Genomic DNA, 13,590 nt, shown 5'->3' on the forward strand with positions numbered 1-13,590 from the left:
CTAAAACGTTTTGCCATCTGCTCTTTTGTCATAAGAGCTACTGATAAGTGTTTTCCTTCAATTGGGGCTAAATATGTTTAAGTGTAAAACTGTGTTGACAGTAGACTAAATAATTAAATATAGAACAAGAACAAGTATGGTAACCTGTAAATGGTAACTGGAGGTTTATTTAGATACCACCACAAGTTATCACTTTCTTATGGACTGGTATTTGCAGGCAAATATTGCAAGCATGGGATTAAAAAAAAATACTTTTTAAAAGAAGCAAGTGATAAAAACACTTGAAAATTATTTTGTTTCAAAAAATGAAGACATTACAGACCGATGTATTAGTAAACTCATAACCTCATGCATGAATTAGTATTCCACCATTAAAAACAACAATGCCCCCTGAATCTCTGCATAATAAAGGTCATGTTCTAACTAAACCAATCACAGTATGAACCACAGCTAAAGTAGTCTTTAATTATTAATCATTTTTGGTAAGAAAATAAATTATAATACAAAACAACAAGCCATCCATCTTAGTAAAATGTTTAATTGATATATAATCAATATATATATATACCACTTTCTGGACATTAACTAAGCAACTACAATCATGAAAAAATTATTATGCATTATGATGTCTCAATAAAATGATTTGCCTCTATATAAACCCATATCTAGCTAAACCAGATCTAGAGAATTGATATATTAGTCAGGTCAAGTCAGGTCGCCCACTCTTAAACTCTCAAGCACTACTCCACTGCGGCAAATACTAAACTATATGTTATTAATAATGGATAAAATCAGTATCACTTCACTGAAGGTAATACAATGCCAATGTGAATTCCAGCCTGAGGCAGAGACTGAGATTGTGGACTAATCTGCAGTTGAGTCTCAAAAAGCTTTGTGGCTGGTTCCACAATGGAGGAAGAAGAGGAGAGAGAAAACCAAGAGTGCCGAGAAGCTGACTGCGGTGGCAGCAGAGGGTTCTGCGACTGATGACTGATGGGATTCTTCCGATGCTGCGGGGGAAGAGGTGAAGTGAAAAAGCTCTGTGAATCCCGGCCTGCAGTTTTTTTCAGTTGAACATACGACGTAGAGGCCACTGGGAGAAGCTGCTGCTGGCTTTGATGACATTGAAAGTAACCCATCCTAAAACACAAAAATACAGAGGCTATAGGTATTTGATTTCAGCTGTTTGAAATTTACAAATAAATGTGTTAATTTAATGGCTAAAAGTACACTTGTGAAAAAGAAAGGCAGAGTATAAGTATAGCCAATTAATTGTTACAGAAGTAATGTACTTTAAAATAATACTTAAGTGCAAACTGAGTGTGATGTTTTTGGACACTTCATTTCATATTCCCAATTAAATGAAAATGCATTATTGTTGACTACCATAGTATTATATTAAGTCAATGGCTGCTGAGATCTGCTTGGTTACAAACATTCTTCCAAATATCTTCCTTTGTGTTCAGCAGAACAAAGACATGTATACAGGTTTGGAACAACTTGAGGGTGAGTAAATGATGACAGAATTTTCATTTTTGGGTGAACTATCCATTTAAGAGTGCTTTTTGACCCACTTAAGAACATCGTTATATCTTTTTATAATAACTTCTACCGTCTTGGAAATATAAGTGTACTGCTGAATGTACTGAAAAGCATTTACGGTAAACTAAAATATAATTTAAATTTCTAATGAAACTTGTATATGTCATGCATTTAAATGTATTTGTAATTACACATTGCTAATGATAAAGTTCAGTGCAATTCAGTGCAATTAAAATATATTAGCTTCAAATGTAATATTGAATAACACACTACAGTTAAAATGAGAATCAAGTATTTTACAGGTGCTTTAATATGTTAGTCAACACATAAGTGTAAAGGCCCGTTCACACCAAGGACGATAACTATAAAGATAACGAAAAGATATAGTGCTAAAAATCGTTCTCAATATTAAAGAATAGCAGAGTTCACACCACAGCTATAAAGATATGTTGGAATCACTTTTTTTTCTCCATGTGATGAACGATAAAAACATTGACAGCTATCAGAATCCAATCCGCTGTAACAAGCTTGAGCATTTAAAGTGACAGACAAGCATCCGCTTAGAATAAACAGAACGATATAATCCGCTGGTGTGGACACTAATATAGTTATCTTTATAGTTATCGTTCTTGGTGTGAACGGGCCTTAATTCTTTAAAGCATGACAAACAATTATTAAAACGTAATGATTAAAATGTGCTTTAAAGTAAAACTTTTAATTTGACATTACAAAGTCCACATTTTAAAAGTGTACTCAAGTGTTAAAGATTTTTTTTTTTTTTACAAGGGTAAATCATTAATCACTGAATTATTTTCACCTTTTATTTAGTAAAACATTCTTTTGGACACCATTGTGAAGCTCCACTGGAGAATATGGAAGGCTTGTTAAAACCGCTGATGTACTACCGCTTTGGAGACTGTCATCTAGGATCCATGTGTGTCGCACAGGCTCCTTGAGTTTATTCCAACTCAGCTGGCGCTTAATATAGACATTCTTTCTCAAATGAGTTGGGAAAGCCTTCACACCTAAAAAAAAGGTGGAAATATTGTTTCATTCATTTTGTTTACTGTTACAATGATAGAATCTGTGCACAGTGTACTGTTTCCCTGACCTTGTATAAGAGAGGTATCTGAGGATCTCCTTCCCTCCTGAAAGCTGGGTAAGGGCAGACAACTCTGTTGCCCAAGGTTGGATGAGTGAGTGCCAGAAATCCCTAGTAATATCTGTGAACACGGATGCAATCCCTGAGTCATGCGGCCATTGGTGTCAGTGCCCATCTCTAATGGGGTGCAGAGGGTGGTGAAAGAAGAACTAGTAGAAGCAGAGGGACCGGACCTGAGACAGCTGTTTGAGGTGGCACCATCTACACGATCTATGACTATACCTGAAACAAGGGATAGGGAATACTAATAAATAGAGACACACTCTGCAACACTTTAATATAAATGTGTCTCAGTACTTTTAGCCACTATATATGGATTAATCATAATGAATGAAATATCTATAGATATTCCTTCAAACTTACTTGGTAAGCAGGAAAAGTTCTGGGAGGCACATGCATTTGAGGGAGTGTGTCTCTGTGATTTTCTAGATCTCATAGAAGTATTGATTGTGGAATGATTGTCCTCCTCCTCCTTTTTTATATCCCCAGGCTGTGACTCTTGATATGCTGTAGTCTCCAGCTGGCAGGTAGCAGAAACAGAGCATGTGTACTCTAGTGTGCCAAGATCTTCCTCCAGAGGCAGCACTGTTGCTGGAGGGTTGTGACCCGGCACTTTCAGCCACTCAGTTCCCAGTTTGTTTTGTTGCAGTGCTTGACGCTTCATCACTCTTTCTAACAGCAGGCAGTAGATAGCAGAAAAGTGGTTGAAGCTACTGTTCTGAAGAGACTGAATATAGAGGCATGTTTTAGTCAATAAAGTGATGCACGGTAAGTAGATTTACATGCGTATACATTATAATCAAGCTACTGTATAGTGTCGAGCTACAGTCTTCATCTTTCTGTCCCCGTACACATGACACAATGAATGTGTAACCCAATATTTGAAGAATTAAATACTTGTATCACATCACATTTGTCTTTAGAGCAAATGCACAATGCCAGGGTATTTTAGTCCAATTAATGTGTATGCACGCAGGACAAAGCCAAGCCTATCAAGGTCTATGAGTCTGACTTCACAAAAATCAGACTGGTACTAAAGCATTACATATCGAAATGCAGCCAGTAACATTTAGGACTTAGAATTTTCAAGAGGATATTCCATTTCTAAGTAAGTGGCCTGTTTTGAAGGACGCATCACATGTAATCTTTGTGGCCTTAAATCACCCACAATCCTTTGCAACACAATAAACTGACGGAAAATGAGTTGGTACTGAGCTTGTCTGAGTTCATTATGAAATGTAAGACAAAAATAATGTTCTCTTTCATAGGTTCACTCGACGCTGCGTCACTTTATGACGTAATGGGAACGCCCTCTGGGTGTGCCGATTGTCTGAAGCCCTTATAGAATCACGCCAATTCATTGGCTGATGGCGCAAGCGCCACCCCGATGCTCTGACGTCGCCTCACTATAATGGCGAGCGCGCGCCATCTGCTCCTCAGATTTCTCTGCCTTCACGAAGCGGCCATTTCATGCCCTTCGGTTTCGGTTTTTCTGGCCCAAATATCTTGGATTTCATTCGACTTTTATCACCAGCACTTCAGTGACTGCGGATAGTGGAACATTGTTCTCCTTGCGGTGAAGTGCCATGGATTTTCTTCGTTACCCGCCGCCGTGCACTCGCTTCATCGCGAACGACGACCCCCACAGTAAGTGTGTTAAATATTTGGGGTTTTCACACCCTGGGACTGCTCCACATGAGACCCTTCCTTTGGCGGATGAAACGCTCAAGGGCTCGGTCAACAGGATCGGCCCTTCGCCTATTGAAGGTGTCACGCGGCTGCTTCCGCGCCCTATCAGTATGGCGGGACCCTATCTCTCTTCGGAAGGGGGTCAGTATGGGGGCTGTTTTCCGTTGCCAAATGGTCACGACGGACATCTCTCTAACCGGCTGGGGTGCGGTATTCGAGGGCAGACCGGCATGCAGGGTCTGGGAAGGGGAAGTTCTCTCTTGGCACATGAACTGCCTAGAGATGAGAGCTGTGTCCCTGGCCCTTCAGCACTTTTTCCCCTCCCTCATGGGACATCATGTCATTGTCAGGACGGACAACATGGCGGTGGTGTCTCATGTGAATCGCCAAGGGGGATCACGGTCACGCACCCTGGACAGGCTTGTGCGCCGTCTCCTCCTGTGGGCTCAGGACAAACTTCTGTCCCTGAGAGCAGTCCATGTACCCGGAGTCTTGAACCTTGCAGTGGTTTACCTGTCGAGGCAGAAGCTCAGGTCGGGAGGATGGATGCTGAACCCTCAAACTGTATCTCAGATTTGGGAGGTGTTCGGAAAAGCGAAGGTGGACCTTTTTGCCTCGAAGGAGTCATCCCAGTGCCGACTCTGGTTCTCTCTGAGTTCCCCAGCCTCATAGGGGATAGACGCGTTTGCGCATCCATGGCCCAATCTGAAACTCTATGCGTTCCCGCCCATCAAACTGATTCCGGCGGTTCTGTGCAGGGTGAGAGAGAGTGGAGTCAGCCTCCTGCTTGTGGCTCCACTCTGGCTGTCCCAGGCTTGGTTCTCGGAGATGGTTCTCTTCCTGGGTTCTCCCCCCTGGGAGATCCCGATCAGAGAGGACCTATTGTCCCAGCTTCAGGGCAGGATTTGGCATCCTCACCCAGAAATTTGGAAGTTGTGGGTATGGCCCATCAAGGGCCAGTAGCGCTGGATACTGGTCTTCCTGCCGATGTTCAGGAGACCATTGCGAGTGCTAGAGCTCCCTCCACTAGGAGGCTCTATTCCTCCAAGTGGAGGGTCTTTGAGTCATGGTGCTCTTCCCATGTGGTGGACCCAGTTAACTGCCTGGTGGGTCCAGTTCTGGAGTTCCTGCAGGAAAAGTTTGCCGCTGGAGCAGCGGCTACCACCCTTAGGGTTTATGTTACAGCTATCGCTGCTCCTAGGGAGTTGGACGAAGTTCCTCTAGGCAAGCATAGACTGGTTTCGTCTTTTAAGCGAGGGGTTAGGCGCCTGAGGCCAGCACACCCCCCTGGTATTCCTTCTTGGGACCTCTCAGTTGTCCTTGAGGGTCTAATAAAAGCTCCCTTTGAGCCCTTGGTGTCAGCCCAGAGCGGATTCTGACTCTGAAGGTTGCTCTTTTGCTAGCATTATCCTCCCTGAAGCGAGTGGGCGACCTACAGGCTCTCTCTGTTAATGGGACCTGTATGGATTTTACTCCTGGCCTAGTCAAGGTTACTTTAAGACCTAGGCCAGGTTATGTGCCCAAGGTTTTGTCCACTTCCTTCCGCTCTCAGGTTATCATCCTTCACTCTTTTCACCCACCCTCCTTTAGACTCGGAGGAGGACGAGAAGCTTCATTTGCTCTGCCCTGTTCGAGCATTGAAGTGCTATGTAGACCGGTCTGACGGTTGGAGGAAATCTAACCAGCTCTTGGTGTGCTTCGGTGCTGGATGCCGCGGGCTTGCCGCATCGAAGCAAAGGATTTCCCATTGGGGGATGGAGGCTATTTCGCTGGCTTATGAGGTGCGTGGTATACCTTCACCTCTTAGCATTAGGGCGCATTCTACCAGAAGTTTGGCTTCCTCTCAAGCGCTTTTTAGAGGGGCTCTTCTGGAGGAAATTTGTGTAGCGGCAGGTTGGTCCTCCCTGCACACTTTTGTGAGGTTCTATCGCTTGGATCTCGACATGGCTCCGGGTTCGCATGTTTTATCTGCTTAACCTGGCCATGCAGGTTATCTGGTATTCTTTGAGCCAGATATGGCAGCGCTTTAGCTTGGCGTGTTTGGTATATCGTTCCCATTACATCATAAAGTGACGCAGCGTCGAGTGAACCTATGAAAAATAACGTCTCAGGTTACTTACCTATGTTCTCTGAGTAGGGAACGAGACGCTGCGTGCGCTGCCAAGCTCCTCGTGCTGCTGACAGGCCTTCCTTTTCGGCAGAGAAATCTGAGGAGCAGATGGCGCGCGCGCGCCAGTATAGTGGGCGGCGCTTGCGCCATCAGCCAATGAATTGCCGTGATTCTATAAGGGCTTCAGACAATCGGCACACCCAGAGGGCGTTCCCATTACGTCATAAAGTGACGCAGCGTCTCATTCCCTACTCAGAGAACATAGGTTGCGTAACCTGAGACGTTTTCGGACATGAAAGCATAGACGTTATCTTTTGTTTTGCAGTAAATTAATCACTAACACTAAACTGACAATAATGTAAGCCACTGAGAGACCTTTAAATAACATTAAAAAACAATATCATACAATGAGGACATTGACATTGCCAGCGTTCTTTATTGTCCTTACAATATCCGAATTCATGTACATGATATACTGATTCATGACCTAGGAAGCTGATTGAGATGCACCCGACCTTTCCTGGAGCAGGGTTGGAGACCCCTGATTTAGACTTAAAGGAATAGTCAATTCTTTCATAATTTACTCATGTCATTTCAAACCTGTATAACTGTGGAACATAAAAAACAATTTTGAGAAATGCCTCTGCGTGTTTTTTTACACCATATAATAAAAGTCAATAGTACTTCCATTTGGTTACCAGCAATCCTCAATATATCTTCTTTGTGTTCCGCAGAGTGACATGAGGGTGAGTAAATAATGACATAATTTTCTTTTTAGGGTGAACTATTCCTTTGTCTTTTTCCCACACAGACCCTGATCTCTGAGCTCTCTCACCTCTATGGTTCTCTTCCTGTCAACGCCCACTGTCTGCATAGTACTCAGAACTTCTTCATTGTAAGTCCCTTGTTGGAGATGAGTCTCAAGGCAGAAAAAGGGAAAAGAGGAATGGCATATAGCAGAGGGATCAGCCTGCATCCAACGATGCCGTTTGATTTGTGTCACACTGAATCTCTTGGCAGGGTCAACAGCCAACATCCTCCGTATAAGGTTTTCACAGTCTGTGGAATGACAGAAACAGTAATAATAAAATAAGTAAAAGACATGGTGTTGGAACTATATACTGTATGTATGCATAAAAACATTGTTTCAGGGCCTCTCTGTATATAGGAGGAACCTTCTATATTGAGGCATACCCTGTGACATGAAGAAGGGCACTCTGAAGCGTCCATCAGTGACTCTTCTTCTTAAGGCAAGGAGAGTGGTGCCATCAAAAGGTAGTGTGCCACAAACCAATACATACAACAATACTCCCAGACTCTAAGAAGCAGAGTAAGGAGGCACATTTCAGATGTTTCCTTAAATGTCAAAGAGAACATTCTGGAAATTTGCAAAGGGTCACAACAGTTATGCAAAAGATGAAGATCTTACCCAAATATCCAAGGGTGGTCCCTCATATTCCTTCCCCTCAAAGACTTCTGGGGCAGCATAGGGAGGACTCCCACACCAGGTTGACAAAGATTTACCAGGCAGATAGAAGTTCCCAAAACCAAAGTCTGAAGAAATACAAAGAGATACATTAGACATTAGATGTATCTAAATATGGGCACATTTAGTAACAATAAAGTCTCTATTTTTGGGATAAACTGGGATAATCTACTGTATTTTTAAGTACTTTCCACTAATCTCATATTTCACCTCAAACATGCTTTTCCATGATATGGTTGCAAATGACGCCACAGCTCAAAACATTTTTTAGTTTGTAATTATTTTTACACAATAAATATGGCAATGGATTAATTTACTTTTTGTTTGATGGTCTTAGTTTTTAAATGTAATACTTTTTTACGACTCAACCTTACAAAGGTTAAGCAGTTTGGAGAATGGATGGACATTTTTATAATGGAATTTCACATTTTAATAATAATAGTAATAAAAATGGCACTTGAGAAATTTACTTTTTTTTTTTAAATGAGTGAAAATAAAGGTAGACTACATGATCCTTCTTACCTGCCAGTTTTATATTCATGTTACTGTCCAGGAGTAAATTTTCTGCTTTCAAGTCTCTGTGTACAATGTGATGCTTGTGACAATATTCTACAGCATCAAGGAGTTGCCAGAACTTACTACGAGCTTCTGCTTCACTTAGATGGCCAACTGAGGTTAGATAATCTTTGAAAGAGAAATATAATAGCAGTATTAGTTACCAGCATGAGAGGCAGATTTGAAAATAATTCAAAGATTATCTTTAGGCTCACCAAACATCTCTCCATTTTTGGCATACTCTGTCACAATATACAGCATGTCTTTGGTCTCCATAACCTACATGACACAAACGAATTCTTCATACTAATGACAAGCAGTCAATAAAAAAAAATCATTAATTGCATTTTTCATTTGATATAATCTTTATAAATAAAGTGATCTTATTGGCACAATGGGTAGTTACACAAAAGAGCTGCTTCTCAGGGGAACACAAATTAGAATCCTGCTTGATTAAAAAGGCTAAATGCCCAAAAGTGATATTTCAAAATCAAATTATGTGAATTTTCAGTCTAATTTCATTTTCAACGCTTTACTTTTATTTTTCTAGAACATGGCTCATTGTTTTTATTCTGTTTTGCTTTCTTACCATGACATTGCAACACCAATATTAAATAATTATTGAGAAAGCAGTTGTATCACAACCTTTCCATTGTGAGGTCATTATTTTCCCCCTTCCATCTACTCCTGAGAGAATAGTACAGAGAGGAAGTAGCAGCCATGGGAAAATCATGGTGCATTAGAATAAACTCACTGTAAACTGGCTTTCTAAAAACTAAACTAGTGAAGTGGAAAGTCCAGACTCCACAGATACAGATTCTAGTCTTCTTAGTTATCAGATGATATCAGGGGTTGAGATTTAGGGTAATATAAGAAATATTGAACTCTAATTTCAAGTGAACATGGATCAATAGGGGTTTTATTGAAAAAAAGTCTATTAAAACTTTGTGTGCCTTATACATAAATATACATTATATGAGCAATCAACCATAATGACTGAATAACACAAGCCCACACACACACCCACACACACACACACACACACACACACACACACACACACACACACACACACACACACCTGGTAAAGCTTGATTATGTATGGGTGCTTCAAAAGCTTCATGATCTGAACCTCCCGCTTAATCTTCTCTAAATCAGATTCATCCAGTCGAGTTTTATCAATGATTTTTATGGCAACCTGTTAAAGTACAACCAGAGAATACGTTTGTTTAGTAAAGGAAGTGCCCAGATGTAAACGCGTGATAAAAAATAAAAATGCATTTTAACATAATATAATTAGCAATAATTCCATTTATATTTAACCTAATGTATGCCAAGTAATGTAATTGTACATTGCGGGTGAGTAGGCTATAATAACAAAAAACACAACATACCTCTGTTTTGGTGACTTTGTGTCTAGCTAGTTTAACCACAGCAAAGTTTCCTTTGCCTAATGTCTTGATGATCTCGTAGAAACCCACTTGTGGTCTCCCGGACGGCCTCGCTGCCTTCTCCTCCGACAAAATCACCATTGTGATAAAGGAGGGCTGAAACATTGATCAAGATCAGGTAAACTGTCACATCATTTCATATATGTAATACACGCTTTACATACTAAAAATAAAAAGTAGGCTATACATACATTTGACCTGTACCACGTGCGTCATCCACAAGCGCATAGAGCACTGTCAGACCTAAACGGACAAATGAGATTTTAAAATGTCCATTTCATGCGTAAATAATGACAAAAAGACAGAAAGAAAAACGTGATTCATTGCCTCTTGGAGCGTCAGGCTTAATCCATTAAATAAAATAACCAATAAAGTCAGTAAACATTTATTTATTATTATTAAACATTTATTATTATTAAAACAGTAAATTAATCCAATCATTTAGTTGTTTATCTCACGTGTTGTCCGTTAGAGTAACGTTAGTCGTCTCGCGCTGGGCTGTCACATCTCCAACTACCAGTAGCTAAGCTACAGGTTTCGGACATCCATTCCCCACAGAGTTCGGGCGACGAAGTCAGTAGGATCGGTTCAGCCTCCGCCTCATGCAAACATACCATTGCAAACTCATTCTTATTTTATTAACGTCACTTTTGCGTCAGAGAGCTGATACGAAATTTCATGTTGCCCAGCAACTTGGCACAGCACGAGTGTAAACTGGATTGCAAGTTTCCAGACAGTCACATCGATTAACGGGGTGTAACGCTAGCGTCCCTCCTAGGGAAGTGTTTTCAAAGGCGATTCAGTTTAGACAGTACAATTAGCCTACTCCCCAATCTGTCCTGTTTAATCCTGTTTCAGTCTCAGAGTACATCATGATACCAGAAGCCCTTGCAAAAAAATACGTTTTTTTCAGTCTACTTTTTATGTACTTCTCATACATCTTAGAAATATACTTAAATTACACTTTTTTATTACAAGCAGCCTATATGTCAGTTTTTTGGTCATAAAATCTACACTGTTGCTCACAAGCCATAACCTATGATCTTAAAAAGGTTATTGGAGTGTATGATATTAATAACATCACCACAACTCTTTTCTGACAAAGTGAAAACAAATGTACTTAAAGTACAGTTAAATGTATATTTCAAGTATATATATATATATATATATATATATATATATATATATATATATATATATATATATATATATATATATATATATATATATATATATATATATAATTAAATAGAAACATATAGTATACTTAGTGCAAAAATAATATATAATAAATAGTAGTTTACTGAGAGTATACTTCAAAGTGTACTATCATCATAAAATAAAAATATGCTAAAAGTATTTATCTAGTAAACTATAATACAGTAAGTATAGTTGTATACCTAGAAGTTCAAAGTTTACAAACAAAGTGTACTCAAAGTTTACTACTGTTACACTATACTATTATGCATTGAAAGTGGGCCAATTTAGTCGGTAGTATTGAAATAGTAGTCATTGATACTTAAATTTTACTTAAGTATACTTAAAAAAAAGTATACTTATTTTTTGTATAGTTTGCATTATATAGTGCTCCATAAGTGCAAGTTTGGTGCTGCAGATATGCATAATTGTGTATATGTTCAATTAGCCACCGCAAAAGATCAGTGTTTCTCATCTTTGCTTGAGGACTCAAATTTGACTTTAAACAGTTGCGTGCAATAACAGCACTATGTCCTTAAACCAAACATTGAAATTTAGTACTATTACCATGAGCACATGCCCAACAAAATGATTTTTTATATGGTTATTAAAATTGACAATTTTGTAAATGTATAAACAATACCATACTAACACAGAAAACAAAGTTTCTTGCTGTCTTATCTATGCACAATATATGGTTAGTTGCATTTCATTATTTGCATTTAGCATTTCCCCCCTGCTGTCTGTAACACAATAGCAGACTTACAACTCATTTCTGACCCACTGGTTAAGAAACACTACACAATACAGCCAAGCATGAATTATAGGGAAGCTGCTACAGTCACACACCCATATACAGGCATTTACTTGCAGCATGGCCATATGAGGACACACATCACCTGAGGTTAATTTAGAATATGGGAGATTCTATATTTAAGGATAATGGCCAAAACACACACACACACACACACACACACACACACACACACACACACACACACACACACACACACACACACACACACACACACACACACACACACACACACACACACACACACACACACACACACACACACACACACACACACACACACACACACACACACACACACACACACACACACACACACACACACACACACACACACACACACACACACACACACACACACACTATTAGTGTTTTTAGGCAATACATCATGGACGAAGTGTATGCTTAATACATGTAAAGTATTTTAACTTTGCAGTGACACAAACCTGTGGAATATACAATGCACTTTATACTGTAGCATGTGAGAAACAGCAATAAAATAATTGAAATATAGTGAAACATAAAACAATTCTTGTTTTTGTCCTATTTAAATTAATTTACTAAATCCTTTATAATTTATACTACAATTAACTAATATATTCTGACTATGTGCTATAATCAATAAAATAATTAAAATCAAAGGTCATTCTTTAAAATTAAATCTTGTGGGTCACAGTTTTGACACAAACAGCTGCTTATTTAGTTGATAACAGCAAAGACAACAGCAAAGTGAGATTTAATACATTTGAAAGTCTAGCACTGTGTGTGTGTGTGTGTGTGTGTGTGTGTGTGTGTATATACACACACACACACACACACACTCAAACATTCATATCAAACTATTTCCTTTCTTTATTGCTGATCATCATCAACTAGCTTTATTAACTTATGTTAATTACAACTTTTCCATTGTTTCATAATACATAAAAACAAGTAATTCAAGTAAATCTGCTTGCATGAGTGAACGCAGTAATACCACACACACATTTGAGAGAATGCATTTGGGATTTACTGGGTGGACTATTGCTTGGCAATGGGTGTGACACACCTCACAGGGGCAGGAAAAATTTGACGCAAGTAGAAAAGTGTTTGGGTGTCCACCAATGAACAAGTCATGTTGTGCTCAAGGATGACTAAAATTAAACACTGTTCAGGTTTATCACGTCTCATTATCTCTTCTTACAGATGCTTTCTTACTGGCTTACAGCGAAAAATAATGTAAGTAGTCTTACAATAATTGTTGGACTAGGGTTTAATTGCCAAGAAGCCATATTACCTTAAGATACAATAAGACCTCAAATTAGAGGCCTGTAATGCTGCTGGACTACCGCGGGGCCAGAATAAAAAAATAAAATATCAAAAAACAATAAAAATACTTTTATACAAAACTGCTGGTCTAGGATCAGTTCTCCTTAATAGCATATTGGCAAAACAGATTTGGCAAGCTATCCAGCACTCAAAGGTTTCTTTTGCAGCATTGAGTAATGTAGCCAATCCCAAACATATTTGTTGATTTCTTGAATGCAATAGCCAATCAGAAGTGATTATGTCAGATAGTTTTTGTGCGCAAAAAAACCCTAAATA

At 39.3% G+C, this 13,590-nt stretch overlaps 1 protein-coding gene across 1 annotated transcript; it reads right to left on the reverse strand.

The window, feature by feature from the left end:
- Positions 1-148: 148 nt before the first annotated feature.
- Positions 149-10,771, reverse strand: LOC307123969 (serine/threonine-protein kinase SIK2-like). Its single transcript, XM_079812854.1, has 13 exons — positions 10,454-10,771; positions 10,187-10,238; positions 9,939-10,091; positions 9,626-9,742; positions 8,760-8,823; positions 8,512-8,673; positions 7,933-8,057; positions 7,698-7,821; positions 7,339-7,562; positions 3,068-3,431; positions 2,654-2,926; positions 2,360-2,567; positions 149-1,140 (listed from the first exon to the last, which is right to left on the reverse strand). The coding sequence occupies exons 3-13, from the start codon at positions 10,074-10,076 to the stop codon at positions 798-800; spliced, it is 2,142 nt and encodes a 713-aa protein (XP_079668980.1). The 5' UTR covers positions 10,077-10,091; positions 10,187-10,238; positions 10,454-10,771; the 3' UTR covers positions 149-797.
- Between the last annotated feature and the right edge of the window lie 2,819 nt (positions 10,772-13,590).

Source organism: Gobio gobio (genome assembly GCF_949357685.1).
Source record: "Gobio gobio genome assembly, chromosome: 3".
Classification (NCBI taxonomy): domain Eukaryota; kingdom Metazoa; phylum Chordata; class Actinopteri; order Cypriniformes; family Gobionidae; genus Gobio; species Gobio gobio.